We start from the raw sequence: 26,773 nt of genomic DNA, 5'->3' as shown, positions 1-26,773 counted from the left end.
ATGACATGAAAACGGACTAAACATACAGCTCCTCTAACCCCACCAGGCCCCTAATGCTCGCAGAAGCTCCAGTTGCCCAACCTGAGCTGGTCGTCGGCCGCTGCGTCGAGCGCGCGCCGCTCGTCCATGAGCTCCTCGCGGAACTTGACCGCCTCGTCCCAGCCATACGGGCACCCTACGTCCTTGTAGATCTGCTGCGTGAGCTCGGGCGGGAGGTCGCCGAGGCCGGCGTCGCGCCAGTGGAGCTGCTGCGGGGGCACGTTGGCGGTGGACACGACGGGCGTGGCGGGGTCGACTAGGAACAGGGCGACGATCTTGCGATGCCCGGGCTTGGTCTTGTCGGCGAGCTCGAACGAGCCCACGCGGTGCTGGTACACGTTTGGGAAGACGAGCAGGCGTCCCTCGCGCGTGACGACGTCGCCCAGCTCGATGAGCTTGCCGTTCAGCTGGTCTTTCTCGACAAAGTCGTCCGGGTTCACGTCGTAGTGCTGCTTGAAGCCCTCAAACTCGCCCTGGTCGTACTGGTAGTTTGCGCACATCTCCTCCCTGTCGCAGACGGCGCGGAACGCCAGCCGCGACGTCGTCACGTTCTCGCAGTCGTAGTAGTACAACGCGGTCGCGGCGATGCGCTCGTTCATCTGCCCCTCAGAGTGCCACGTCCCGCCGGGGTACGAGGGGTTCTCGGGCGTGAGGTGGATGTTGGCGAGCTTGACAATGACCTGCAGCCGGCCGGGCATCTTGTTGTTCGCGTGCGCATGCAGCGGCGGCTCGGGCTTGAGGTCGTCGGCGGTCAACCCGAGATAGCTGTACTCCTTGGGCTCGGGCTGCGCGTAGCTGTGCGTGCTGGCGAACCACTCCTGGTCGAGCGTCCACCCGTTCTCGTCGTTATCGGTGCGGTTGGGGCGGTTGTACCCCGAGCAGTAGTTCCCGCAGATGTCGGGCACGGTGCAACTGCGGTCCGACGCGAGCGCGGGGACGCGGGTACGCGCCATCTCGTCGGCGTCGGCCACCTCGTCCCAGCCCATGACGCGGTTGTATGCCGCGCCCCAGAGGGGCACGGCGGCGTCGACGAGCTTCTCGAGCACGCCGTACAGCGGCTTGTTCTGCTCCGGGTGTAGGTTGTTGATGTAGCTCGCGAAGCGCGCACTCCCGGTGCCAAAGTCCACCTCGGCAGGCAGCCACTGGTACTTGTAGCTGATGAGCCGGTTGAGCGTCCACGGCGTGTACTTTTTCGGCTCGGGTGCGGGCTCCTGTCCCTCCGGCACGGGGACGACGTCTCCCGCCCCGACGAGGGCGAGGGCGTCGGCGAGGGTCACCTCGCAGTCGAGCACGCGCGTGCGGCCGTAGACTAGCGGGAAGAGGGACGGGTGGACGAGGTCGAGCACCTGGCCGTTGCTGCCTGGGTGCCAGTCCTTCTCGGCCTCGGGCACATCCTCGAGCGGCTTGACAGCGGCGATGAGCTGGGCGCGCAGCTCCTCGCTCACCGCCGTGTCCGACTTGATCGCCGTCCCCGCGCAGTCGATGACGCTGACTGCGCCGGCCGACTCAAACACTTTGGCCTTGTCACGCAGCTCGGCGAGCGCGTAGTCGAACATGGCGTCCGAGAAGCCGCGGTTCAGCGGCACCGCGTCCTTGCCCTGCTCGACGAAGCCGGCGAGCTCGGCCTTCCACTTGGCCACAATGGCGTCGTCGTGCACCTTGGTGTGCCAGTCGGGCTTGTCGGTGATCTCGGAGATGAACCACAGCATCGCGCGTTCCCGCGTCGGCACAGAGTTGCTCTTCCACTGCTCTTCTTCTTGATCATCCGCGACCGCGGGCGGGAACTGGCCCTGGGCTGCCGTCGCGTGGATGTACGCACTGAGAGGGAGCCCGAGGCCCGGGCGCTGGATCGTCGATGCCATGGCTCGGAGTAGCGGTGCGGTTATCGTAGGTATCTTGGTGGCCTGGGCTGGGGTCAGCGGTGCCGGTGCGGCGTCGGCGTGCTCACTGCCAGTGTGATCGCGGTGCTCGCGGTTGTGTGAGTGAGGAGATGTTGTTAGTGACGACTAGTTGTGCAAAGGAGCGAGACAGAGGTTTGAGCTGAAGGTGACGCGACTGCATCCAACCTTGCTGCCAGCTGCCGGATCTGGGTGGCGCCAAGAGAAACGCGGTCATTGACGCGACGACCGCCGTCTACTTGCCGTCATTCATATCGACGACCCCTTGCTAGGGAAGGCAGGCAGCTCCCTGTTCCGCGCGCGGGCATGTCGCGTGGCCGTCACCCTGACGGGGACTGGGGTAAGTACAAGCCAGCTGCACGCCGAAAGGATGAGTCGGAGCAAGTACGTTTATAGCTGGAGTAGATGGGACGGTGCTCGAGTGAGCGAGGACTTCTGGGAGAGGAGTTGGAGACGTCGAGGTGGCCGGGGTGGTTCCTTGGGATACGGGGAGCTCGGGGACCAGCGTGCTGTCAACCGACCCACCCCGCCCGGCCCGCCAGTCCGCCAGCCACGCCGACACGCTTCGCTAAGCATTCTCTTTAGCTAGCACACACAACCCGGCAAGGTCAGCAGAGCACTGTCCCCGGCGAATGCATGTCGGTGGAGTAGTGTGGAGGCAGTGGAGGCCAGTGGAGGCCTGTGGAGGGACAAGGCAGGTCAAGTCGGCCCACAAAGGTGCGGCACGCACAATCAAGTCTTGGAAACGCCGACTCGCGCTCTGTTGCCCCGCACAACAACCGGGCTGGTTGACCTCGTCGCCAGCATCAAGACGGTTGCGAGCCGAGGCATGCACGAGCTTGCAGTCAGGTCGACCGGCGTTAAGCCCCCCGCAACGCCGTATCTCTTGCTCTGTCGCCGTCCCGGGCCGCCAAGCCGGACCCCGACTGGAACTTAGGAGGCTGTTGATACTGCACCGCGGGGTACATCCGCCGGCGCAGGTTGCTTGCTTGCTTGCGAAGCGCGAAGCGGCGTGCATGTGCAAGTGCTGTGTACATCAGGTGAGCAGCGCGACGTCGACTTTATAAGCGTCGTGAGGAGCACACCGAGCCAGCAAGCACCCCCACCCCCGCCATGTCCTCCAAAGTCATTCCCAACCTCATCGGCAGCACACCGGCCAAAGTGACCGCGACCTTCGACGTCGTGCACCCCACCGAGGGGGTAGTGCACTCTGTGCAGCGCTCGACGTCGGCCGACATCGAAGCAGCCATCGCGACGGCGCATGCTGCGCTGCCTTCGTGGCGCGACACCCCGCTTGCCGAGCGCAAGGCGATCGTCCTCCGTGCCGCCGACCTGCTCACCGACCCGAACGAGACGTGGGCCCAGCGCCTGATTGACGCCAACGTCGCCGAGACGAGCTCCAGCGTCGGCTGGGCCCAGGGGCTCACGGGCAACACGCACAACTTTATGCGCGCGCTCGTCGAGGTCGCCGACGAGGCGCTCGCGCCGTTCGAGATCAAGACGAACGACTGTGGGTTGGCCGGCCGGACATTACTGACCCTGCGCAGCGCTGTGCATCCTCACCCGCGAGCCCTACGGCGTCTGCCTCGCCATGGCGGCATGGAATGCCGTCCAGATCCTCACGATGCGCTCGACCATCACCCCGCTCCTGGCCGGCAACACGGTCGTGTTCAAGACGTCCGAGACGACGCCGTACGTCCAGCAGATCTGGGCAGAGCTGCTGTACGCCGCCGGCCTGCCGCGCGACGCGCTGACCGTGGTCCATGTGGCTACGGAGGACGCGCCGGCGCTCACGGAGCAGCTGGTTTCTGACAAGCGGATTCGGTGAGTCTGACTGGGGCAGCATCGTTGCCTACACAACACCGTTGCTGCTCGCTGACGCTCGCTTCCAGCCATGTCAACTTCACCGGCTCGACCCGCGTCGGCTCCATCATCGCCGGGCTCGCGGGCCAGAACCTCAAGCCGGTGGTCATGGAGCTGGGCGGCAAGTCTGGCCTCCTGCTGCTCCCCGACGCCGACATTGAGATCGCCGCGAGCCACATCATCGCCGGCGCGTTCCTCAACGCCGGGCAGATCTGCATGTCGACGGAGCGCGTGTTTGTGACCGCGTCGCGGTACGACGAGCTCGTTGCCGCTCTGCGCAAGGATTGGGCGGGTTACGAGAAGAAGCAGGCGCACGCGCTGTTCACGGCCCGCTCGGCGGAGCGCGTCAAGGACCTCGTGGCGGACGCGTACGCGCACGGCGCGGCCGACCTCATCGCCGAGGAGCGCACGGCGAACGGGCGCGGCGGCAACTCGCTCTACCCCACTATCCTGTCGCCGATCGACAAGAGCATGCGCCTGTACACCGAGGAGTCGTTCGGCCCGACGCTCGCGATTGTCGTCATCCCGGACGAGGGCCGCTCCGAGGCCGAAGTGCTCGACGACATGGTCGCGCAGGCCAACGACACCGAGTACGGACTGTCCTCGTCCGTGTGGGGCCGGGACACGGCGCGCGCGGCACAGGTCGCCGGGCGCATCGAGTGCGGCGCGATCCACATCAACGGCAAGACGCCCGCCGACCCGCCCCCCGTGCCGCACGGCGGCTGGAAGAACTCTGGCTGGGGGCGGTTCAACGGCGTCGAGGGCCTGAGGCACTTTACTCACACGCGCACGATTGAGATCCCGGACGAGCACCCCGGCCCGCTCAACCTCAACGGCATGGACTTGTAGCCCGCCAGCGCGAGCACAATGCAGTCGCAGAGAGAAGTGTATGCATCAGTAGAGATCAGATGTGGGGGGTGGCCGATATCGGACCGCCGGTTAACATCGGTTAGAGTTGCCCCGGAGCGGGCCGGAGCGGAGCATCGACGCGGGGGCGGCCCAAGGGGCTCATCGGGGCAAGTGACGCGGGGTGGGTCGGAGGCGACGAGGCGACGTCGGCGAGCATGTGCCGGCGGCGGCAGCGGCGAGGCGACGACGACGAGGAGCAGAGCATACCTTGGCAGGAACATGTGTCGGCTTGGAACGGTCGTGGTCATCGGCATGCCACACCCGATGCTCGCTGCAGAGAACCCACCACGACGCCTGCTCGACGACCCACTTATAACCACCCACCTCCCACCACCACCTCCTTCCCACCTCTTCCCACTAACCATCCAACATGTCGCTCCCCAAGTTCGACAGCCAGATCCACACGGTACTCAAGCGCGTCGCCGCGCACGCGAAGAACCGCCCGCCGTTCGTGCTCGCCGACCATCTGGCGGTCGGGCGCTTCGGCCCCGAAACCCTCGCAATGGTCAAGGACCGCAAGGTGACCTATGTCGACAACCCCGCGACGGGGTGGGTGCTCGACAGCTTCAAGGTGCTCGCGCCGAGCACTGACGACGCGGACAAGCGCGCCAAGCGCGCGAGCAAGGTCCTCGAGGAGCTGCGCAAGGCGGCCGCGGGGGCCGAGGTGCCGCATGAGCTTGAGGAGCAGAGAGGCAAGATTGCCGAGCGGATAGACAAGGTGAGTGCGGTGGCGAGCGGCGCGGCGAGCAGCCGAGCTGCGAGCAAGCGAGTGAGGGGACGAGGGGGCGTGAGAGGTGGAGCGCGGTACTTCGTGCTCGCCTCATGCTTCTCGCCCGTGCCCAGCCCGCCGCCCTCGCCACCCACCACTCCGCAACGACGCCCGCTAACCCCATCCAGCGCCGAGCCTCCGGCCTGAACCCGGACCAAGCCACCTGGTTTGAGCACTTCCGCTCCGAGTGGGCGAACAAGCAGCTGATCGACGCCGAGGCGAATGTCGACTTTGACGGGTATCCCGACAGCCCGGCGTCCCCCTCGCCAAAGCGCTACCTCAACTCGTTCTTGTCGCTCATCGACGCGCTGCCCGACGGCGCAGAGGTGGTCCTGCTCTCCGGCTCGCCGAGCGTGCTTAACCACGTGTTCAAGTTCACCGAGAACGAGGGGCACGTGCATACTGTGCTTGTGGACAAGGACGCGGGCGTGGTCGAGTACGAGGCGGATGCGTAGGCGTAGGGCTGGTCGGTCATGTTCGTTGTATGAAGTTGTCTGTCTGTCTCGGGCGGGGGCGTCGGCTCGACTGACCTGCTCACCACGTAACTACATCTAACTCGCTGCGCCTACCTACTCGCCCGTCTCGAGCGCAAACACCTCGTCGCGGACACCCGCGGCGTACTCCCCCCTTGACACAAACTCGACCGCCGCGTCCGCCCCCTCCTCCCCAAGCGCAGCCGCAATAACCGCCCTCGCCCGCGCCTCGGCACCGCCTGCGCCGCCTACAAACCCGGCATATGGCGCCGGCACGTCGTCAATGCCCACAACGACGAGCCGTCTTCCCTCCCCGGCGCTCTTGGCTAGCAGGAGGAGGAAGATGGTGAAGAGGTACATGCCGTCGGTGTCGCCGCCGCGGGGTCGTCGCTCCTGCCGCTCTGCCTCGTCCGGCGGTGGCATCGTGCTCGTGAACACGACGACGACCTCGCGCGCGCCAAAGCCCATATCCCACGCCATGCGTACCCCCTCGACATCGAGCCCGTCGAGCCAAAAGTCCAGTGCGGGGTCAAAGGCGACATTGACGACGACCTTGCTCGCCAGCGCACACCCGGCCAAGCTCGCCGCGAACGCGTCGTCGACGTCGTCGATCGCCTGTTGTGCCGTGAAGTACAGGAACAGCACCGTCGTCCCCGCGACGCCGGAGGGCACGAGCGCGTTGTTGGCGAACACGCGGAGTGTGTGCGCTGTTTGTGGGACGGCCCACAGCGCGTTCGCCGCGGGCGGGAAGACGCCGCGCAGGTCGATGATGGCGGCCGACCGGAGCGCGGGGAAGATTGGCGCGAGGGTGAGGGTTGGGTCGGCGTCGGCGCTCGTTGGCCACGCGCCCGAGACCGCAGAGTGCTGCCGCTGTACTAGGTACGTGTGCGGCGTGCTCTCGATCACTATGTGTGTTGAGCCATTGGGCATGGTGGGGTCGTGGGGTGGTGGAGCTGGGTCGAGGGGCGCGAGTCTGTCTGCTGCGAGAGATGAGTGCTGTGAGTTGAGTTGAGCAATGGCGAGAACACTGGTGAGGCGACCGTCAAGTCACGTCAACACGCAGCGCAGGCCTGAGCAGAGGCGCGCACTCGCCCTCAGCCTCTGGCCACCACCACCACTACGCCACTCGCCGCACGGCCTCTACATGCGGCATTATCCTGTAATCGTGTAATCGTGTATTGTGTATATACAACTATGCCCCCTCCTGGTCCATGGGAATAAGGACGTCGCCCAGCAACGTCGCGTACAGATTCGCCGTGGTCGTGTTCGAGTCCTGTTGCGTGTGGTCCCAGATGCTCTGGAAGAGCAAGTCCTGCTCGCTCGCCGCCGCGGGCATCTGGGACGTGGGGTTGAAGTTCCAGTTGAAGTCTTCTGGCGGGTGCGTGACAATGTTGTCGGTGTTGAACGCCAGTGCGCCGGCACCGCCGCCCGACGCGAGGTCTCCAGGCCCAGATGCCGCCGCTGACGGCTGGAGGATGTCAAAGTGGAACTGGGGGAGACCCGCAATGCTGGGATCAATGTCCCGGCTGTTGATCATGTGCGCGAGCGACGGCAGGATCGAGTCGGGCCGCTGTGCCGGCGGGTTGGGCGCGTTGCTGGCCGGCACGCGCTCCTCGGGCGCGACGTGCTGTTCGGGCGACGCGCCCATCGGGCCTGGTTGCTCTGGCGGGTGGAGCGACGCCGGGCCGCGGTTGAGGATCGACGGCGAGTTGGCGCTCGCAGACTGCCAGTGCTTGCCGAGTCTCTTGAGCAGGCTCGCGAACCCGCGCAGGAAGTGTGCCTCGTCAATCGCGGCGCTGTTGAGAGCCGACACCACCTTGTCCAGCGTCACAGCCATGCTCTGCTCGCCGTACTCGACCATGCCTGACGCCAAGGCCTTGTAAAGGAACGTGGTCGCGAACAGGATGTACTGGAAGATCCTGGACGGGCAGTAGCGCAGAATCTGCCGGTGCTCGAGCACGTTGAGCGTCACGTCGATGATGGACCGCGCGGCCGTGAGCGCCTCCATGATCCACGGGCCCTCGACCATGTTGAGCAGCGACGGGTTGGAGTAGTGCACGTCGTTGACCTGGCGTCGGCGGCGCAGCTTGCCCTGAAGTGCGCGCAGGGCGATCGCATTGGCGTACAGCACGACATAGTCGAGCTCGATTTGCAGCAGTGCCGAGTCGATGCTGCCGTCGCGCAACTTGTACTGCACAGAGCGTTTCGAGTACCGAATCTCGAGGCGGAAGCTGCGCAGGAAGGGCTCCCACGCCCCGGTGCGGAGCAACGCCCGCGTCACCTCCTTGTTGGGGTACAGGTGGTCCTGGATCGTGCCCATCAGCTGGGCGATACAGCTGAGGATGAAGACGTCGGAGGTGTGCACGTCGCTGCTGCCTCTTGGGCCGCGGTTGTCGTGTCCGACCAGGTCCGAGACAGACTCCCACCACTGCGTCGTCATGGCCTCCTGCAGCACCGTGTTGCGACCTTGACGCACGGCAATGTGTCTCTCCGCATTGTAGCAGTCTGTAACGTCAGGAACGTGCACCACCATCTCTGCCCCTGCTACTCACAAACCCAGGTCTTGAGCATTCGGTGCTGCTTCCACGACTTGCCCACGGTCCCCATCATGCGCTGGAGGTGCACCGCGTCGTGGATGCCGAGCTCTTGCGCCAGACGGACGGCCCAACCAATGTTGGTCCACGCGTAGGCGTCGTAACGCAGGCTTGGCCGCAAGAGCACCGCCTCGTCCAGCGCGTTATCGTCGCCAAAGTGAGTGTCCTCGGGCTTGGACATGGGCACCATGGGCCACTCGCTCAGCAGCAGAAGCGCTTCGACCGTGCTGATCGACCGCAGGGCCGGGTCGCCATCCATGACGCCGAGGAGCTGGAACCGCACCCATTGCGACAGCCGCTCGTGAACGTGCGCGCCACGATCATTAGCAAGGACATTCGAGTAGCGCGCCGCGATAACCAGTATGCTTCCGAGCAGAATCGACTCCTGCTTGACCAGCGTCTCGAGGTAACTCGCCTCGAACAGCATGGGGTGGATGATCGGGTACAGCGGTGCCATTGAGAGCTCAAAGCTGGACACTGTCAGCCCGGCCCGGCCCGGCCTGTGCGCGCGCGCGCGTCGCGTCGACTTACAAAGAAAACAGAGCACGGGCATCCTGGACCGTCAGACACCCTTGCTCAATCGGCGCCCATGAAAGCCACGTCGCGGCATTGTTGCCTCGCTTAGCCTGCTGCTGCTGCGCGGCAGTCTTCTGCTGCTGCTCCTTGAGGCGGCTGGCCGACGCCTCCCTGAGGCTCTGGTACTGCAGGCTGCTGGCGCTCGCGAGGAGCTTGAGCGCGTCGCTCGGGTTCTGGAGGTTGGAGCTGACGAGCGCATTGTCGCCGGCGTCGTCGTCCTCTTCCTCGTCGCTCGAGTGCGCGCCCTTGTCGTCACGCAGCACCGGCGGGTCGGCCTCGAGCTCGCCGCCGCGCAGGCTCCCGACACTGCCCCGCCCGCTCCCGCTCGCACCGTTGGCCCGGCTCCCGCTCCCCTCAGCCACGTCTGGCGTGACGTCCGGATCGGAGAACGAACCGGCGTGAGGTCGCGGTCCGTAGCGACCGTGCTGCATCTGGTGGAGTTGGCCCATAGACGGCCGGCTCAGCTGCCCAGGAGGTCCGGGAAACATGAGGCTTCCGCCGCTCGGTGGGACCGACCGTCTCTGGTCGACGACTGCGGCGATGCCCGTGCTCGATGTGAACACTGTCCCCTCGGCTAGGTCGGACTTGCGCGGCACTGCGTCCTTGACAAACGTCGCCTTTGCACGCAGGCATTCTCGCTGCTCACGCAAGCACCGCTCGCATGGGCCGTCCCACGGCATATTCGGGTCACCAAAGCTGCACTTGAGCTTGCGCTGGGGGGGTGTCAGACGACTTATTTTTCCTTGTTGTTGTCGTTGATTGTCAGTTCCGAAGCTTACCGAGCGGCATGGGTAGCAGGCGCGATAAGTGCGCTTTGGCTTTTTAGCGGGTCGCGAGTCGTCACCGGACATTGGGGCGGTTGGTATGGGTCGTGGGTGTTCTGGGCTCGTCTCTGAAGTCTCTGAGATGTCTCTGTGACCTTGTAGAGCGTGAAGAATGGAAAGATGAGGAGATGTAGAGATGTGCGATGAGATGAACGACGATGTCATAGTTCGGGGTGGCGGCGGCGATGAGCGACGGAAGCAAATCTCGGATGTGCCAGGTGAGGTCAGTGGCGGCAGAGGGGGGAGGGGAGGCTGCCATTCCGACCCGCGGGCCATTCAGGCAGCATTCAGGCAGTCTCCCTTGCTATGCAGTGCATGTGCTCTTGCTTGGCACGGTTGTGAACGGTTATCGCTTCACGGTTCATGATCACGAACATGCTATGCATGGCGACAATGTATGTGGTGGTGGCGCTCTTTCTATCATGTACAACTGTTTTTCTCTGTCGGCCCCTCCCCTCCCTTGCCCTCGCGAGGGTGGTGGTGTGGACCGCTTAACTAACTCTTACACAACAGATCAAACGCGCTATTTCCCACCGTGAATTAATGTCGCACGAACCCTAGAGTGAACACTTGTTTTAAACCGAGTGCGAGTTGTCGGCGCACGACCAAGGCTTGTTGCGCGACTTGTCGTGGACAATGGTCTGGACGGCGGCGTACGTGCCGGCAATGGTGACAAAGACACCAATGACGAGCAGGATACCGTTGACGGCGGCCATGACGACGTTGCGCTGGCTCGACTCCTTGAAGCGCCAGTTGTCGTGCCACCACATGAGGTTGTAGGGGATGATGCAGACCGAGGGGCCGATAAGGGCGCCGATGAGGGAGATGAGGTTGCCAAAGATGGGGATGGCCGACGCGATAAGGTAGGCAATGGCGACAGTGGCGAAGGTTGAGCCAAGCCAGATGGTCCAGTGGCGGCGGGTGGGCTTGGTGAGGTCCTCCGAGCCGGCGAGGATACGAACAAAGAAGTACTTGGCGGCAAGGTGGGCGTAGATGGTGAGGGTGACGAGGAGGGCAGGGATGGCGACGCCGTAGCAGACCTTCTTCATGAGCTTACCCGCCGAGCCGAGGGCAGGGGACGAGACATACTGGCCGCAGAAGTGGTAGACGACGACACCAATGACAAGGTAGAGGATGAGGACAAAGCCCATGGACCAGACCATGGCCTTCTTGTACTGGCGGGGGTCGCGCATCTCGGAGATGATACCAAAGTAGGCGGGGGTGGCGGCAAAGGCGAAGACGACGTCGTTGACCGAGCTCATGGCGTCGGAGAAGGTGGCGGCGACGAAGATGTGGATGTTCTTCTCCCACGGGCCGGTCTTGGGGGCGGCGAAGGGGCGGTCCTGGACACCAACAGCGATGGTGAGGATGAGGATGGCAAGCAGGATCGACACGAGACCGATCCAGCCAAGCCAGGCAACCTTGCCGAGCGTGCGGACCGAGGCGCACGCCCAGCCGGCAATGGCGGCAACGAAGATGAAGATGGCAGTGCACGCGCCGTGGGTCGACACGGCGTTGAGCGCGGTCGAGACACCGACCATGCCAGCACCGGCGACGAAGATCATGAAGAGGAGAAAGGCAATGCCAAAGTACTCGCGGCCGACCTTGCCGCCGATGATGAAGCCGGCGTCGGCGATGGCGTACATCTCGGGGTGGTTCTGCTTGAAGTCGCCGATGACGAGGGCGCAGTCTGGGCACGTCAGCCGGGTGGTGGCAGAAAATGCCACGCCACTTACACATGATGATCATGTTCATGATGATCAGGAGAATGATACCGGGGACCATGCCAACCGACATGAAAACGAATGGAATGGAGAGGACTCCGAGGCCGACGTTGGCCTTGGTCATGAGGACAAAGGCGCCGAGCATGCCCAGCTGGGGGTGTGTGAGCAGGCGGCTGATTGATGCAAGGCAACTCGACTTACCGAACGGTAGTTTGGTCCGCCCTCGCTCATGTCGCTGAACACGGCGTCGTGCTGGACGACACCGCCGGCGGGTGCGACCTCAACGGCATAGTTCTGGTCTTTGCCGCTGCTGTAAGGAGTGTTTTCTTGCTTTTCGGGATCGTAGTTGTCGTGGGTCGTCGACATGTTGCTGACGTTGACTGTAGGCGATGGCTGATGGGGAGCAATCAGTCGTGTGCCGCTGTCTGCGATATATATAACACCTGCCAAGGCAAGGGGCGAGGCAGTGTGGCCCCACTGGCGCACCTTCAACCCACTCCCCGCTTTGCGTCTCCTCGCCGGGCACCCTTGACCCGACACATTTTTTTTCTGTTGTAAAACTGCACAAGCCGCCGTGTAAGCGAGGTATGGAGAGACAGTAACAGGGGACATGCAGGGCAATCAGCGGCAACAAGGCGGACAGGAGGTGCACGGGCCGTGTCTGGCGCAGAGTCGTGGCGTCGGCCATCCGGGGCAGCGACGTGCGATTGGTACAGGCGTCTCTTTCCCCGCTTGACCCGATAGCTCGTCGCAGAATGGTTGGAGGATGGCGTGGGTAGGAGAGGAGGTGTTGGCGCGAATCGAATCAATCAGTCGTAGAGGCAGATGCAGACGGAGACCAAATCCGCCAGACGCGAGGCACCCCCTGGCTGGTCGCCGACCACCTTCCTGCTCGCTATGGCCCAACCGACCGATCCACAGCCACAAGGTCTGGGCGAGTGCCTTGCGATCTGAACGCGGGCCGGATCGGCGGATCGAGCCACCACCACAGTGGGGCGGTCGGTCGGTCGGCGGTCAACTTGACCTCAGCCGTCGTCAGCCATCATCAGCCATCATTATCGCCACAAGCGACAGCGGCCCCACTGTGGCGCCTGGCTCCAGGTGTTGCCCTCCAGGGCCAGCGGGGCAGCTGGGGCGCCAAGAGCCACCTTGTTGTTGTCGTTTACATCGACACTAGCGGCCTCGACGCGCCGGCAAAGCTGTTGTAGCTGGAAAGGTTGCGAAAATTGCCGAGGGATGCCGCTTGCTCCGGCCGTGATCACCATCAGGACACGACGCAAAGTGGCGCTCCGTGCGTGTCTCGGTCAGCTGTTTCGCCCCAAACACGCGCTCCGAGGGCCCGAAACGTTCCCAAACGAGCAGCCACACCCCGTGCGCCAGGGCAATCACCTCGGTCTCCTCGGTCTGATTTGTCGGTCAGTGTCTGAAACGGCCACAAGTTGGCGACGGTAGTGGGTGCGTGCGCCTCATCGTGCCAGGTGAGACTGGCGGGCTCCGCCCGACGCCCTAATGCGCGGCGAGGCCTGCCTCACCCTCGTTTCAGCGCACACTTGTCGTCTTCGGAATCCCCTGATGCATGGCTGGAACCTGGCTGGAACCCACTGCCCACGACGTGGCCTTCATGGGGCTGACGGGGGCGCGCCGCTGTTGGCCGCCTCCAATGCGCCATGCGACGAGTGGGCAACGACACATAGTCTCTCCGTCGGCGTATTGTGATATCTCGGGCTATGCGCCGCTTGCCAGACGCTGCCAAACCCGCCACGCACAGATCGCCATGCATGTAGGTTAGGTTCTATCCTTTAAATTTGAAGCGCTCGCGCAGGCGCGCGCCGTACTTGAACATGATGGTGGGCAGGGGGATGCCCGTCGCCGCGACGAGCGCGAGGAACGTCCCACCCCAGCCCCAGCCCATGACTGTGAACATCTGCGGCGCGAAGACGGAGATGATACACGCGAGCACGGAGCGCACAAACACGGCACCGGCAACCGCTGCCGCCGAGTACGGGAAGAAGGCGTCGACAATAAAGGCCTGCAGCGTGTTGAACGCCAGCATGGTGCCGTACGACAGGATGAACTGGCCGATCATCGGAGCGATCCAGTGCACCTCGGCGTGGGCCGTCCACCCAAAGATGAGCAGGCCGATAGGCATGAGCGTGATGCCGATCTGGGTGAGGAGAAGCTGGTAGGTGTGAGCTGGAGTGTAGCCGCAGAGATGCTCAACTCACGCGATACTCTGGCCTACCCTGGTCGCCGTTCCGTTTCGACAGGTACTTGTAGATCTTGTCCTGGAACGCGGCGGCAGTAAACGCCGCGCTGAAGAAGCCTGTCGCCATGCCCGTGTACGACAGGCCGACGGTTGCCTGCGGCCAGCCATAGCTGAACAGCTTGGGGTCGGCGTACGGCGCGCGGCCAAACAGCTTGTTGAGGGCCACCACGAAGAGGTAGAGAATGGCTAGGCGCGGTGTGAGTGGCACGAACACTACTTCCGGTACTGGACTTACAAAAGATGTACGCGTAGTAAACGCTCGAAATCGACGCCACGGGGTTCCCGAACAGCAGGCGCGGGGGGCGGCTGAACGCGCTCGAGAAGGCGGCCTTGGCCTGGTCGGCAGACACCATGGCGCTCATCCAGCGGAAGTCGGTGAGCCAGCGGCGCACCGCGCCGGCGTTCTCGTCGGGCGGGTGGCGCACGCGGTAGGTAAACTTCTTCTGGATGGCCGGCGCGAAGGTCTCGCGCGCGAAGAAGACCAGCAGCACCCAGTTGACGCCGCCGAGGATCGTGATCGCCCAGTGCAGCCAGCGCCAGCCGCCAAACACGATCCAGTAGCCGAACATTGACCCTAACGGGGGGCCAGCCATGGGGCCGATAGCGTACAGCGACACGGGGCGCCCGCGCTCCTGCGGGATGAACATGTCGGCGCAGGTCGCGACGCCGAGTGTCGGCCCAACCGAGCCGAAGCACCCGCAGAGGAAACGGAGGATGATCAGGCCCGGCATGCTGGTGTGGGTGTTAGCGGGGACTCGGAGGGGAGAGGCCAGCGCGACTCACTTTGGCGCCAGCGCCGCCGCCATGCAGAAGATGACGAAGAGCGTCTGCGAGAGCATGTACGCCGGCTGGCGGCCATACAGCTCGGACAGGGGCGCGAAGAGGAACGGCCCGGTGCTGGCGACGTCGTCAGCACTGCGCAAGCGGCGCCACGAGCGACTTACCCCATGCCGAGGACGTAACAGCCGGCAATCAATATCCCGACCTTCTCGTTCTTCTCGCCGAAGTCGCGCATGGCGTACGGAATGCCGGGCACGGCCATCGTGCTCCCGCATGTGCTCACAAAGGCCGTCAAGGCGACCGTGATCACCGTGCTCCACTTTGTGCGGTTCGACCAGTTGCGCGCGTTCTCGGGCGCGTTGTCAAAGTCCTCTAGGGCGCGGAGGGCTTCCGCGACCGAGCGGGTCGTGCGGGTCGTGACTGTCTGCCGGAGGGTGTTGTGCTCGCCGTCGAGCTCGGACGAGGGCGTCGCCTCATGGATGGTGGTGCGTTTCTCGGACGCCGAGGTGGTCGTCACGGCCACTGTCGACGCCGTCTGGCTCGCGCCGTCGTTTTCATTGTTACTGGTGTTGCTGGTGTTGCTGGTGGTTGTAAGCGCCTGACCCTTTTCAACATCTATGGCGGCAATGGTCATAGTCGTCGAAGGGCCATGGCGAGGAATTGTGCTTGTGGGCCTTTGCCAGTGGATAAGAGGTACAGCACAGCGGAGACGAGGTGGACGGCGAGGGAAGGAGTGAAAAGTGCGACGAAGAGAATGGTGTGCTCGCCATGTTGCTTTCGACGGCAGACCCTGTTTACATATTCTAAACGCGGCGGCTACGAGTCGGCCATGTCCGTTGAGCACGTCGGTCCTAGTCTCGGTCTCGGAGCCGCCAAGGTGGGGGAGTGGAGCACTTGACTCGCTCAAGCTCGCTCGGGCTAGCCCATGTGACTTGTGGCAGGCGAGTGATGCGATACGGCCGAGATACGGAGAATTCCGTCCACTTGGTAGGGAGATGCGGTTCACTCCTCTTAAGACAAGACCTGAGTATCTCCCACTCTTCCGCTGTCATTATACATGCACGGCCTACAACAACATACGTCGTCTCGAGTAGCAGCAGCCGCGGCTCTGCTCTGCTCTCATCCCGCAAACAGGCTCCGGTGGAGCTGCCCATCCGACACCTGCCAGTGCGTGAGCGAGTTCCCGCCTCCGCCGGCGTCCTGCTGCCGCCAGTACTCCTTCAGCAGGTGGATGCCTGCGCGTGAATCGAAGCACATGTGGGGCCTGAGGCGGGGTTAGTGTCACTGACTGACGTGGGCCGGCGGGCCAAACTCACCCCGGGTGCTCGAGGAGCTGGAGGAGAGGCTCGCGGGCCTCCAGGTCACGGCCGATATGGAAACCCGCAAGGAGGAGAGGCCACATGAGCCTGCGGGATGTCAGGGGCCAAAAGGACGATGACGAGACTGATCTGCAGCCGGCTACGCGTGTACTGCCGATCACTGCCTTCACCCCACTCACCAGTTCAGCGGCCCGTACTCTGCGTCCAGCTCTCTCGCGAGCTCGATAATGGCCCGCGCGCTCGACACGACCTTCTCGTCGTCCTGGTCCAACCCCAGCACATCGCGCAGCAGTGCAATCCTCATCGCGTGCCGGAAGCAGTGGTTACCGTACTGCGTGCGGCTGTGGTATGGGGAGAAGTTGAAGCCGTGGTCCCATACCTGGAGTTCGGCAAGCAGGCCGCTCGCAGAGTCTTGCAGCTCGCGCGGCGGGCGTCCGCCGAGCGTCGTCGACTCGCGCGCGATCCCGATCAGCGAGCATGCCTGAGCGGGGTCAGTGGGAACGACAGCGGCCCGACTCACTCGTGCCATCACGTCGACCATGCCCCGCGTCACGCCAAACATGCGCTCCACGCTCTCCCACTCGACGTCGGTGCCTGACCACTGCTCAATCTCAAAGAACCACGGCTCGAACGGCTGCCGGATCAAGCTGGGCCGCCGCCCAAGCGTCATGCACGCGATCACGTCGCGGATCGCAAGCTGCTCGAGCACGAACCGCGTGACGCTGTAGTGCGAGCGCGGGGTCGACGAGAGGATCTTTTGCGCCCCGCCTAGCCGGTCGATGAGTTTGAGGACGGTCGTCAAGAGGTCGTCCCATCCGTTATCTGCCGACAGGCTCTGCTCGTGTCAGCTCAGTCCAACACGTATACCCCAGCTCGACGCACACTCGACACGGTGATGCTCAACAACGCAGCAAACGCCGTCTCCACCTCGTCCTCGTACTTTTCCGGGTCGGCGAGAACGTGAGCCAGCAGCCCGAGCACGCGCTTCCGCGCCTCAGCAGTGACGCGGCACGCGGCGGCCTGGTTGGTCGGGTCGTCGATGAAGCGCAGCCGCACAGCGCCGACAGCGAGCATGGCGGTACGCAGCGCGTCGGTCGTGTCGCATGTCCTAGGGGTGTCAGCGAGGTTAAGAGGAAGCACTTACCCAGGCGAGTAGCGGAAAGCAAGAGGCGCGTGAATCGTGACCCAGGGGTTGAACGGGCTGCGCTGCGAGTTGAATGCGATGAGGTCCTCCGCGTTGCCAATGTAATGCCGGAACGTGAGCATCTCGTCGCTGCGGCGCGGGGTGAGCTGCAGCCATGACGGCTTTGGTGGATCACGTACACTCGTGGAAAGAAGGCGTTGAGGAATGATCTGCATGTCAGCCGGGATCACACCCCCGCAGACCCACGGATCCATCATGAGCTTCTTGCGCGAGTTGGCCGAGATCCAGTCCACGGGCGGCAGGTCAGGTGCGGTAGCTGGCGCGGGCTTGGTGCTGCTGCTGGGTACGTGGGAGGACGAGCTCGAGCCAGCGCGGGACGGCGCAGCGGGCTCGGGGGAGGCGCCGTTCGGCGGCCTCGAAGCCGTGCGTGCCGGGCCGTCGGCTGTCGTCGTCGTCGGGGGCTTGCGCTTGCGTTTACGCGGGTTGGGCGCCTTCTCGGGCCCCCAGCCGCACTGCGGTGTGAGCTCTTGCAACGGCGTGGACCTGCGACGTGACTCACATCCCGCCCGCCCGCCTTGCACCGCCCGCACTGGGGCTTGATCTCGTCGCACTTGACCCTTCTGGCGCGGCACGTCAAGCACCCGTTTCGCGACCGCTGCAGCTGGTACTCGTCGTCCGTAGGTGCTGCTGCTGCTGCTGCTGCTGGCGCTGGGATCGGCGTCGACATTGCGGCGAAGATGGGCCGTGTTTTAGGGTATGATAATGTTCGCTTTGGGGAGATGTCAATGTGGAGTCGAGGGAGGTGGTGGAGTGGCCGATTCATTTTGCAGCAAATCCGAGTCGAGGCAAGGCAGGTCTCTGTTTTGATTTCGGTTATCGCCCTTTTTACATCGTCTGGTATCCGCAGCTCGTGGCCCTCTTGCCCCGCTGAAGTACCGCTTCATAAGAGGCAGGTGACTAGGCCAGCGGCATCTCCTCCGCCGTGCAGGAGGGCGTTCAGGCTGATGCATAGCCTTTGTAGCGAGTGGACGGGCCACAATCGTTGTTGGCCGTGGTTATCGCTCGCCGTAATCGAGTCCCCGGCGCCTCGTAACGAGCCAGTTACAACGATTCATGCCGCCCTTGTTCCGCTACCTTTCACTCGTGACTACAAACTCCTGTCCCCACAAACTACTACAACTAGCCCATGCACGCACGCCTACAGCTTGTGCTCCCCCTGCGAGTAGTACTCCTCGTCCTCGATGTACTGCGCCAGCGAGAACCAGCCCATCTCAGGCGTGCCCATCTCGGCCTTGGTGGACGCAATCTCTTCTGGGCCGGCCTCGACAATGGGGTCGGTCGGGCGGCGGGCCGCGTCAGCGAGCAGCTGCGCCTGGCAGCACATCTCAAAGTTGATCTGCCTGGCGTGTGTGTCAGCGAGAAGGGGCGATACTGCAGCCTGCTGCGCTGCGCTACTCACCACCACGCCGCCTCGTCGATCGACAGCTTGCCCATGGCGACGATGCCGTGGTTCTGGAGGATGGCAATGCGCTTGCTGCCTGCAATGCTCGCAATGCGCTCGCCCTCAGTGTTGTCAAACACGGCGCCGCCGAAGGGCACGAGCACCATCTCGTCATGGTACGCGCAGGCGTCCTGCGAGATCATGTCGAGCACGCGCCCGAGCGAGCTGAACGCCTTGGTGTTGGGCCCGTGGACATGCACGATCGCCTCGATGCCTGCGGGTCCCTCACGCCCGCGCACGCGGTAGATCTGCGAGTGAATCGACGAGGCGCTTGCGTCGGTCGGCGCGATGCCCTCGACCATGACGCCGTCGGCGATGCGGCAGCGGACCAGGTCCGACTGCTTCATGCGCGCAAACGACTTGCCCTGCGGGTTCACCCAGAACGTGTCGGGCTCGACGGGGTCGCGGACGCTGCAGTGGCCTGGGAGTGTCAGTGGGAAGATAACAACAAGGCGGGGCGGGACTCACCCGCAATCCCCTCGGCGAGCTTGAACCGGTGCATGATGCGGAAGACGAGAGCCAGGTGCTCCTTGCGGTACTTGCGCTCCTCCTCGGGGCTGGCAAACACGGGGAGCATGGTCCGCGTGTGGCCCGTCTGCACATCCTTGAACGGGGACGCGTCGAAGTCTGAAGTGATAGGGAACCCGGGGGTCGCGGGAGAGGCCTGGACGGACGCCTGGCCCCGAAGGCGGAGAGTCGGCGAGGTGGTCGTCGCCGTTGTGGTTGAGGGGGATGCCATGGTGGTCGAGTCTGGATTCTCGGCGAGTCGGTCGGTCCGTCGGTCGAGTAAGTCAGTCGCTGTCCGAGTCGGGAAGTGTACGTTCGGCTGTAGCGGGGATAGCGAGAAGCACGAGTCACGGAGCGCCTATTATATGGATGCGTACGGCGACAAGGAGAGCGGCAAAGTTGAGATGGAGCTGCGCCAAGGAGTGTGGGGAGGCAGGAGGAGGTCGGCTGCGTGCCGAAGCGCTGTGGAGAGCCGCCCGTGGCGCGCCTCGTTTCGAGGCAGCATCCATTGTGGGGTGGCATCACGAGCCGATGACTTTCCGATATCCCGTGCAGCCGCGCGCTCGTAACGAGCAGCAGCAGCCGCCGGCATCTTGGACATGCACTTGGTGTCCAGTTTCCAATATAATATCTCCTCTTTGACCTCTGTCGCCATGACCACCTCACGAACAACGAATACAATGACCACCAGCAGCGCAGCCTCCACGTCCAACCCGGTACAGCGCGTGCACAGCGCGCTTTTTCCAACGGCCGCCCCGACAACGCTGCACGCGCTGCCAAGCCTCGCGGCCGAGCTGGGCGTGAAAGCCTTGTACGTCAAGGACGAGTCGGCTCGTTACGGCCTGCCGGCGTTCAAGATCCTCGGGGCGAGCTATGCGCTCGCGAGCGTGCTCGGGCGTCGGTGGGGCGTGGAGCCGTGGGACGTCGCTGCGCTGCGGGAGCGTGCGGCGAAAGACCAGGTCACGGTGTTCGCCGCGACGGATGGTGAGTTGCCTTGTGCTGGGGCCGGAAAGGCGAGCTGACTCCCACCAGGTAACCATGGCCGCGCGACCGCGCACACTGCCCGCCTGCTGGGCCTCCCGGCACACATCTACGTCCCGCGCACGGTGGAGCCGTGGTCCGTCAAGGCGATCGAGAGCGAGGGATGCCCCGTGACGCAGGTCGACGCGGACTACGACGGCGCGGTGCGCGCTGCCGCCGACGCCGCTGAGGCCGCGCACGGGCTGTTGATCCAGGACATGTCATGGGAGGACTATGTCGATATCCCAGAGGTGAGGCCTCGTTGCCGATGTCCTCGCTGACGCCTAGCTCATTACACAAGGATACATGACCATCCTGTCCGAGGCGGACGCGCAGCTGCCACCGGGGGTACAGGCTACGGCCGTCATCGTGCCCGTCGGTGTGGGCTCGCTCGCGCACGCAGTGGTGCAGTGGTACCACGGCGGCGTGTCCGGCCCCGCCCTGAGCACCTCACCCAACGTGCGCATCCTGTCCGCCGAACCCGAGGCCGCGCCGTGTCTTCACACGTCGCTGGCGAACGGCGCCCCGACGCCAGTGGAGACAAGCTTCACCATCATGCCGGGGCTCAACTGCGGCACGGTGAACCCCGAGGCATGGCCCGACCTCCAGCGGGTCATCCGCCCGGCGGACGCGCTGGTGGTGACCGACGACGAGGCGCGCGCCGAGGTCGCAGCGCTCGGCGGGCTCGGCGTGCCCGCCGGCCCGTGTGGTGCTGCGAGTCTGGCCGCGGCCCGCAAGGCGAGCCTTGGCAAGGAGGACGTGCTCGTGCTTATCTGCACAGAGGGGGTCGCGGGGAGCGCATAGTGTGGCATGTATACATTGGGAACACGGCGACAAGGGAAGCTCTATACAATAACGGGCGGCGCGACTAGATCCTCGCCTCCTCTAACGACTTGCGCGCATACGCCTCAGGTACCTGCTTGCGCGTATAACTCCTGCGCGTCGCGTCCTCCGACTTGCGGGTAGCGCTGAAGATGGCCTTTGGCTGGGTAGTGTATGCCTTGGGCGTGTCGTCTGACTGCGTGCGGGAGGGCTGTTTGGCCATGGGCTTGGTGGCGAGCGCTGCCGAGCCGTTGGGCACGCCGTTCGTGTGGGTTGTCGGCTTGGTGACGCCGTTGCCTACGGGCTTGGAGGCATCGGCGAGGGCCTTGGCCTGCGTCGTGAGGTCGAGTTGGGTGGCTTGTTCGGTCCACGCCCAGGTCGGCGGCACTGCGTCCCATGTCAATACAAGCCTCAGCTTGGCCCGTGGCACACTCACACCTCGACGCGCGCATCATCCAGCGCATCGACGGCGCCTGCACGTCGGCTTTTCCGCCCTGTCCGGCAGCGCGGGACAGCATCCCCTCGTCGACCTGGACGACCTGGCGGCCAAACTCATCAAAGGTCGTGGGCCACACGAGGCCCTGTATGCTCTCTTTCAGCGGCGCCTTGAGGCCGTGGTGGAAGCTCATGATCTTGGTCTGGTCGTTCCAGCCGAGCTTGTCGGCCTCGATGCTGAAGTCGATGAAGAACTGGTGCGCGGTAGTGCGCTGCGTCATGCCCATCAACCGCGTGCTCGCGACGTCGATCGGCTCGGGCTTGCTGAAGAGGTTGCGCAGCTCGCGGAGGAACAGGTCAAAGTCGTCGGATAGGCCCTTGTTGGTCCGTCTGCGCCCAGCGAACCACTTGAGCGCCTGCCCCCGGAGGTGCGCGGCTGCGAAGAGGACTTTCGTGCGCTCGTCCGGGAACTGGGCGGGGTGCAGCTCGATGTTGAGGTCGACCTGCGTCAGGAAGTTCTCTAGCAGCTCGCAGGCGCCAGAGAACGGGTCGGGCCGGGGGCACATCCAGCCAGCGGGTGTGTCGAGCATCATGGTGAGGGTGGCGGTGGTGGTGAGTGAGGAGGTAAGCAGGTCAACAGCGCAGACATGTTCAGTTTCGCTTTGTTGTGCTGGCCCTTGCCAGGCTGGGGACGACTGTCGTCCCCAACGCCCACCCGAGAAACGAGCAAAGCAGAGCAAAGAGCTCGCTCGTTGCCAGGTACACATAGGAACGAGTGAGCCGGTAGAGGCTGGCTACAGGCTCGTCGGTCTGACACGAGAGACATGACCCGGCGTGCCTGGGGATCACTGTACGGCATCGGCCATGTGGCCAGGCTGCGGTTGGTGGGAGGCTGCGAGCGGGGTGCAGCGGATGCCGAGAGGCGGCGACGAGTTAGGGGGAGTGAGGGGGGCGGAGAGGCAAAACGTGTGGGGGAGGCAACAGCGGCGGCGGCATAGCGGCGACTTGGTACTGCTCTATCCGCGCCGAGGTGCGTGCTCGGACAGTCGACGACTGGCGGTGGCAGTGGGGTTGTGCTTACTCAGTAGGCGGCGCTCGCGTTCAAGCTCGACATGGACGAGGTGAAGGCAGCCTCGCCCTCAACTCGACACTGCAGGGCGGTCGCACAGAGTACAACAAACAAGGTTTGCCAACGACCCGTCTCTCTGACTCATGGCCGTTTCAACCACCTCGGGCGACACTGGGCCACGTCGGGCGGATACAAGTTCCCAGGAACTCGAGGTACAGGGGGTTTACGTCAGGCTGTAGACGACCAACGACGGGGCAGAGTGCACAGACGCAAGCATGCATGCATACAACTGAGGAGGCCGAGGGTAAGGCAGGCAGGCAGCAAACACCACCACGCCGCTACAACTTGGACGGCCGCCACACCGGCGCACGCTTCTCCTGGAACGCCTTGATGCCCTCCTTGATGTTCTCGCCGTGGTTGACGGCGCGCATGCCTGCCGAGTCGGCAAAGAGGACTCCGGCCTGCGTGACGGATGCGACTTCGTTCGTGAGGCGAATACCTAGGCTGGTCAGCTCACCTCCCACCCGAGGCCTCTCCTCCCCCTCATCCTCCACCACCCTCCTCCACGCCACTCACCATACAACCCGCACTGCACCGAGTCGGGCGAGTTCCCCGCAATCTCCACGGCCAAAGCCAACGCCCGCGCCTCGACCTCGTCGTCGGCAACGACAAAGTTGACCAGCTTGAGTTCGAGCGCCTCGGCCGCGGGGATATCGCGGCCCGTAAGCACCAGCTCGGCGGCCTTGTAGTGCCCCACGACGCGTACGAGCTTGTGCACGCCGCCCGCCATGACGGTCGTGCCGCGCTTCGCTTCGGGGAAGCCGAGCGTCGCGGTCTCGCCGACGACGAGCAGGTCGGCGCCGAGGGCTAGTTCGGCCCCGGCGCCGACTGCGAAGCCGTTTATCGCGGCGATCACTGGCTTCCTGAGCGCGGCGTCAGCTTGTCCGCGTGCATGGGGACTTACTTCGTGATGCGCTTGCTGAGTCCTGCGACGCCATCGCGCGGCATAGTGAACGACTTTTCTGGCGACTACGGTAGGAGTCAGCGACCGAGCCCGGCCCGGCGCCGCAGCGCCACTTACCCACTCGCCCAGGTCGGCGCCGACGCACCACGCCCGCCGGGACGTGCTGCCAAACACCGCGACCCGCAGCTCTGGCTCGGCCTCGAACCAGTCGAAGATGGCCGCGAGGGTATGGCTCATCGAGTTGGTTATCGCGTTGAGCCGCTTCGGGCGGTTCATCGCGATGTGGAGCACGTGCGGCGCGGGGTACGACAGGACCGCTACGTCGTCGGGGATCGGGGGCGGGGGCGTCATGGTTGCTGTGTGTGGGGTTGGGTCAGTGTGAGCTGTGGACGTTGTCAGTGGTGCAGCGGTCTACATATATGTATAGTAAGCAAGATGCCGACCCCACCTCGTCCCCCACCTCCCTCGCGTATGAGATACCCGCGGGGCCGCAACACCGAGGGCTGACCGAGCGTCAACGACTCTGCGTATCTCGTCATCATACGGCGGGCACTCCGTCCCGCTATGCCGAGGACGCACGCTCTGCATCTTGTTCGGGCCGACTGGGCCGCACGTTGGGATAGTTTGATAGCATCATAGCAGTTGTTACAGAAATGTACAGTCATGTTTGGTGACGCAAGGCAACATGTGGCACCCGCGCCCCGCCACGCCCCCACGACCCGCCTAGTGGTTCTGCCTGGGAATGGGCATGGTCTGCGCGATGCGCTGGAACTCGACGGCGTCCTTGAGCACCATGCCGTCAGCGAGCTGGGCAACGTTCTCGCGGAACATCTTCTGCCACGGCGTCTGGCTCTTGGGGCCCTTGTACGTCGGCATGGCCTTCTTGCGCTCGGCAATCTCCTCGGGGGTGAGGCGCGCGTTGGCCGAGCGCTTGAGCAGGTCGACGCGCACGACGTCGCCGTCCTTGAGGTATCCGAGCAGGCCGCCGTCCGCTGCCTCCGGGCTAGCGTTGAGGATGGCCGGCGTGCCGCACGTGCCGGACTGGCGGCCGTCGCCGATACACGGCAGCTCGATGCCCTGCTGGATGAGCTCGGCAGGCGGGAGCATGTTGACGACCTCGGCCGCGCCGGGGTATCCCTGCGGCCCGGCGCCGCGCATGATGAGGATGGATTTCTCGGTGATGCCCGGCGTCGAGTCGATGCGCTTGTGGTAGTCCTCTGGACCGTCGAAAATGACTACGGGCCCCTCGAACGCCATCGGGTCCTCGGGGTTCGACAGCCAGCGCTCGCGGAACGCAGGCTTGATCACGCTCGTCTTCATGATTGCGCTGTCGAACAGGTTGCCCTTGAGGTTGATGAAGCCGCCGTTCTTGGTCAGCGGCTTGTCAAAGTCGAGGATGACGCGCTTGTCGCGCGACACGTCGCCCTTGACGTTGTCGGACACGCTGTGGCCAGAGACAGTCACGGCGGAGGGGTGCGGCAGCTTGTTGTTACGCAGCAGCTCCGCCTGCACGGCGGGGAGACCACCAGCGCGGTAGTACTCCTCGCAGAGGAACTGGCCGGCAGGCTTGATGTTGACGAGCACGGGCAGCTCGTAGCCGACGCGGTCCCAGTCGTCGCAGTCGAGCTCGACGCCAATGTGCTTGGCGACAGCGTTGAGGTGGATGGGCGCGTTCGTGCTCCCGCCAATAGCCGTACAACACGCGATGGCGTTCTCGAACGCGTCCTTGGTGAGGATGTCGGACGGCTTGAGGTCCTCGCGCACCATGTCGACGATGCGGCGGCCGGTAGCGTACGCGCTTGCCCCGCGCTCGCGGTACGCGGCCGGGATGGCCGAGGAGCCGGGCAGCGCCATGCCGAGCGCCTCGGCGAGCGCGTTCATCGTGCTCGCCGTGCCCATTGTGTTGCAGTGGCCGATTGACGGCGCACTGGTCGCCATGCCCTGCACGAACTCCTGTGCGTTGATCTGCCCCGTGGCATACAGCGCGCGGTTGTCCCACGCGACCGACCCAGAGCCCATCAGGCGCGTGTTGTCGCTGCTGTACCCGTTGAGCATGGGGCCGACGTTCAGGCAGATCGCCGGGATGTTGACCGTCGCCGCGGCCATGAGCAGCGCGGGCGTCGTCTTGTCGCAGCCAGTGAGGAGCACGATGCCGTCCAAGGGGTAGCCGTACAGCACCTCGACGAGCGACAGGTAGCTGAGGTTCCGGTCCAGCATCGCAGTCGGCCGCTTGCCCGTCTCCTGGATCGGGTGGCAGGGGAACTCCATCGGCGTGCCCCCCGCTGCGAGGATGCCGTCGCGTACCCGCTTGGCGAGCTGCAGGTGGTGCCGGTTGCACGGGGCGAGGTCGGAGCCAGTCTGCGCAATGCCGATTATGGGCTTGTTGTCGCCTGCGAGCTCGGCGAGCGTCACGCCGTCGTTGAGGTATCGTTCCAGGTAGATGCCAGTCATGCCTGGGTGGGGTGTCAGCTGTGGTCCGCGTGGTGCCTCGCTTCCAGCGCCGTCAGCTGACGCTGCCGGGGTCCATCCCGGCGGCGGCGCGGTAGCCGCGGCGGCTTTGCATCGCCGATGAGAACGGCGCGGTGTCGGGCGCTGGTGTGCACTCGGAGCACTCCAGCGCGAGTACCAGCTTGCCACGCCGCGCCGTGCCAACGCCGTGCCAACCCGGCCCGCCGAGGCGGCCCCACCCGCCCGCCCACCCTCGAGCTGTCGCTCAGAGATGACTGGCCCACCCACCCGCCCTGCTCAGCGCGGGCGAGACGATGCCCGCCCACCCACCCCTATGATCGCTGCGCGATCAAGAAATGAATGCCACCACCCACCCCTCCTCCGGGCTCCGCCTCCCCCAAGTCTGGCACCCACCCCTCCACCTGCTCCGCTGCCCCCCCTTACTCGCACTCACCGGGATCCTCCTCGTCGTTAAACCACTTCTTCGAGCGCAGCGGGACGGCCGCCTCGATCCCCTCGGCCGCCGTGGGCTGGAAGAAGGTCGTGCGCGCGTCGGTGGGGGCCGTGAACGACCTAGGAAGGGGGACGGACGCGCCGCCAGAGGTCGAGGGGGGCGCGAGCAGGCTCACTGGCTCTGCCGCCGTCGGCGGGGCGTTGCCGTTCGCGCGGCCGCAGGTGCAGCCTTCACAAGCTCCGGACATGTTGTGGTGGGTGCAAGTAGGCTCTGGTAGCAGCGATGTCTGCGCTGCTGCTGGGGATGATGGGTGCATACATGCGCTCCGCGACCCCGCATGCGTCTGTCTTATAAAGACGTCTCAGCAGTGGGGGT

The 26,773-nt window shown here is 64.6% G+C and overlaps 12 protein-coding genes across 12 annotated transcripts; 3 read left to right on the top strand and 9 right to left on the bottom strand.

Moving 5' to 3' along the window:
- Positions 1 to 50: 50 nt before the first annotated feature.
- On the bottom strand, positions 51 to 1,901 carry LOC62_05G006723 (uncharacterized protein; the record flags this gene model as incomplete). Its single annotated transcript, XM_062773242.1, has 1 exon — positions 51 to 1,901. One exon carries the CDS (start codon positions 1,899 to 1,901, stop codon positions 51 to 53), a length of 1,851 nt encoding a protein of 616 aa, XP_062629226.1.
- A 1,149-nt stretch (positions 1,902 to 3,050) lies between these two features.
- On the top strand, positions 3,051 to 4,688 carry vdh_1 (Vanillin dehydrogenase; the record flags this gene model as incomplete). The annotated part of the gene is made up of 3 exons (XM_062773241.1): positions 3,051 to 3,447; positions 3,485 to 3,761; positions 3,830 to 4,688. The coding sequence occupies 3 exons, from the start codon at positions 3,051 to 3,053 to the stop codon at positions 4,647 to 4,649; spliced, it is 1,494 nt and encodes a 497-aa protein (XP_062629225.1). The 3' UTR covers positions 4,650 to 4,688.
- Positions 4,689 to 5,035: 347 nt separating this feature from the next.
- LOC62_05G006721 (uncharacterized protein) lies at positions 5,036 to 5,982 on the top strand. The gene is made up of 2 exons (XM_062773240.1): positions 5,036 to 5,427; positions 5,607 to 5,982. The coding sequence occupies exons 1-2, from the start codon at positions 5,080 to 5,082 to the stop codon at positions 5,931 to 5,933; spliced, it is 675 nt and encodes a 224-aa protein (XP_062629224.1). The 5' UTR covers positions 5,036 to 5,079; the 3' UTR covers positions 5,934 to 5,982.
- A 65-nt stretch (positions 5,983 to 6,047) lies between these two features.
- Positions 6,048 to 6,881, bottom strand: LOC62_05G006720 (uncharacterized protein; the record flags this gene model as incomplete). The annotated part of the gene is made up of 1 exon (XM_062773239.1): positions 6,048 to 6,881. The coding sequence occupies one exon, from the start codon at positions 6,879 to 6,881 to the stop codon at positions 6,048 to 6,050; it is 834 nt and encodes a 277-aa protein (XP_062629223.1).
- A 22-nt stretch (positions 6,882 to 6,903) lies between these two features.
- ARO80_2 (Transcriptional activator ARO80) lies at positions 6,904 to 10,064 on the bottom strand. Its single transcript, XM_062773238.1, has 4 exons — positions 9,901 to 10,064; positions 9,077 to 9,834; positions 8,504 to 9,015; positions 6,904 to 8,456 (listed from the first exon to the last, which is right to left on the bottom strand). Exons 1-4 carry the CDS (start codon positions 9,970 to 9,972, stop codon positions 7,144 to 7,146), a joined length of 2,655 nt encoding a protein of 884 aa, XP_062629222.1. The 5' UTR covers positions 9,973 to 10,064; the 3' UTR covers positions 6,904 to 7,143.
- Positions 10,065 to 10,520: 456 nt separating this feature from the next.
- Positions 10,521 to 12,035, bottom strand: mtr_20 (N amino acid transport system protein; the record flags this gene model as incomplete). Its single annotated transcript, XM_062773237.1, has 3 exons — positions 10,521 to 11,635; positions 11,682 to 11,820; positions 11,871 to 12,035. The coding sequence occupies 3 exons, from the start codon at positions 12,033 to 12,035 to the stop codon at positions 10,521 to 10,523; spliced, it is 1,419 nt and encodes a 472-aa protein (XP_062629221.1).
- Positions 12,036 to 13,363: 1,328 nt separating this feature from the next.
- Positions 13,364 to 17,905, bottom strand: radE_1 (Efflux pump radE; the record flags this gene model as incomplete). The annotated part of the gene is made up of 14 exons (XM_062773236.1): positions 13,364 to 13,848; positions 13,895 to 14,121; positions 14,171 to 14,667; positions 14,719 to 14,832; positions 14,880 to 15,296; positions 15,875 to 15,979; positions 16,032 to 16,121; positions 16,214 to 16,515; positions 16,555 to 16,869; positions 16,917 to 17,142; positions 17,179 to 17,307; positions 17,358 to 17,387; positions 17,425 to 17,690; positions 17,738 to 17,905. 14 exons carry the CDS (start codon positions 17,903 to 17,905, stop codon positions 13,462 to 13,464), a joined length of 3,273 nt encoding a protein of 1,090 aa, XP_062629220.1. The 3' UTR covers positions 13,364 to 13,461.
- Positions 17,906 to 18,376: 471 nt separating this feature from the next.
- novR (Decarboxylase NovR) lies at positions 18,377 to 19,418 on the bottom strand (the record flags this gene model as incomplete). The annotated part of the gene is made up of 3 exons (XM_062773235.1): positions 18,377 to 18,578; positions 18,638 to 19,100; positions 19,148 to 19,418. 3 exons carry the CDS (start codon positions 19,416 to 19,418, stop codon positions 18,377 to 18,379), a joined length of 936 nt encoding a protein of 311 aa, XP_062629219.1.
- Positions 19,419 to 19,866: 448 nt separating this feature from the next.
- ygeX (Diaminopropionate ammonia-lyase) lies at positions 19,867 to 21,010 on the top strand (the record flags this gene model as incomplete). The annotated part of the gene is made up of 3 exons (XM_062773234.1): positions 19,867 to 20,170; positions 20,219 to 20,457; positions 20,495 to 21,010. 3 exons carry the CDS (start codon positions 19,867 to 19,869, stop codon positions 21,008 to 21,010), a joined length of 1,059 nt encoding a protein of 352 aa, XP_062629218.1.
- Positions 21,011 to 21,074: 64 nt separating this feature from the next.
- Positions 21,075 to 22,056, bottom strand: RTL1 (Retrotransposon-like protein 1; the record flags this gene model as incomplete). Its single annotated transcript, XM_062773233.1, has 2 exons — positions 21,075 to 21,438; positions 21,467 to 22,056. The coding sequence occupies 2 exons, from the start codon at positions 22,054 to 22,056 to the stop codon at positions 21,075 to 21,077; spliced, it is 954 nt and encodes a 317-aa protein (XP_062629217.1).
- An 814-nt stretch (positions 22,057 to 22,870) lies between these two features.
- sidH_1 (Mevalonyl-coenzyme A hydratase sidH) lies at positions 22,871 to 23,847 on the bottom strand (the record flags this gene model as incomplete). Its single annotated transcript, XM_062773232.1, has 4 exons — positions 22,871 to 23,031; positions 23,109 to 23,455; positions 23,497 to 23,561; positions 23,614 to 23,847. 4 exons carry the CDS (start codon positions 23,845 to 23,847, stop codon positions 22,871 to 22,873), a joined length of 807 nt encoding a protein of 268 aa, XP_062629216.1.
- Positions 23,848 to 24,102: 255 nt separating this feature from the next.
- Positions 24,103 to 26,716, bottom strand: araC_0 (L-arabonate dehydratase). The gene is made up of 2 exons (XM_062773231.1): positions 26,399 to 26,716; positions 24,103 to 25,949 (listed from the first exon to the last, which is right to left on the bottom strand). Exons 1-2 carry the CDS (start codon positions 26,712 to 26,714, stop codon positions 24,220 to 24,222), a joined length of 2,046 nt encoding a protein of 681 aa, XP_062629215.1. The 5' UTR covers positions 26,715 to 26,716; the 3' UTR covers positions 24,103 to 24,219.
- Positions 26,717 to 26,773: the final 57 nt, after the last annotated feature.

Source organism: Vanrija pseudolonga, chromosome 5, assembly GCF_020906515.1.
Source record: "Vanrija pseudolonga chromosome 5, complete sequence".
Lineage (NCBI taxonomy): Eukaryota > Fungi > Basidiomycota > Tremellomycetes > Trichosporonales > Trichosporonaceae > Vanrija > Vanrija pseudolonga.
Note: the sequence above shows the minus strand (reverse complement) of the source record. Positions and strands in the feature narration are given on the sequence as shown.

Bases quoted from the DNA above. Each gene is read 5' to 3' on its own strand.
- araC_0 (XM_062773231.1), bottom strand. From the start codon at position 26,714: ATGCACCCATCATCCCCAGCAGCAGCGCAGACATCGCTGCTACCAGAG. The intron at 25,950-26,398 runs GTGAGTGCGAGT...CACCCCACCCAG, and splicing joins TAACGACGAGGAGGATCCCG to GCATGACTGGCATCTACCTG.
- LOC62_05G006721 (XM_062773240.1), top strand. From the start codon at position 5,080: ATGTCGCTCCCCAAGTTCGACAGCCAGATCCACACGGTACTCAAGCGC. The intron at 5,428-5,606 runs GTGAGTGCGGTG...AACCCCATCCAG, and splicing joins TTGCCGAGCGGATAGACAAG to CGCCGAGCCTCCGGCCTGAA.
- ARO80_2 (XM_062773238.1), bottom strand. From the start codon at position 9,972: ATGTCCGGTGACGACTCGCGACCCGCTAAAAAGCCAAAGCGCACTTAT. The intron at 9,835-9,900 runs GTAAGCTTCGGA...ACACCCCCCCAG, and splicing joins CCTGCTACCCATGCCGCTCG to CGCAAGCTCAAGTGCAGCTT. The intron at 8,457-8,503 runs GTGAGTAGCAGG...CTGACGTTACAG, and splicing joins AATGCTCAAGACCTGGGTTT to ACTGCTACAATGCGGAGAGA.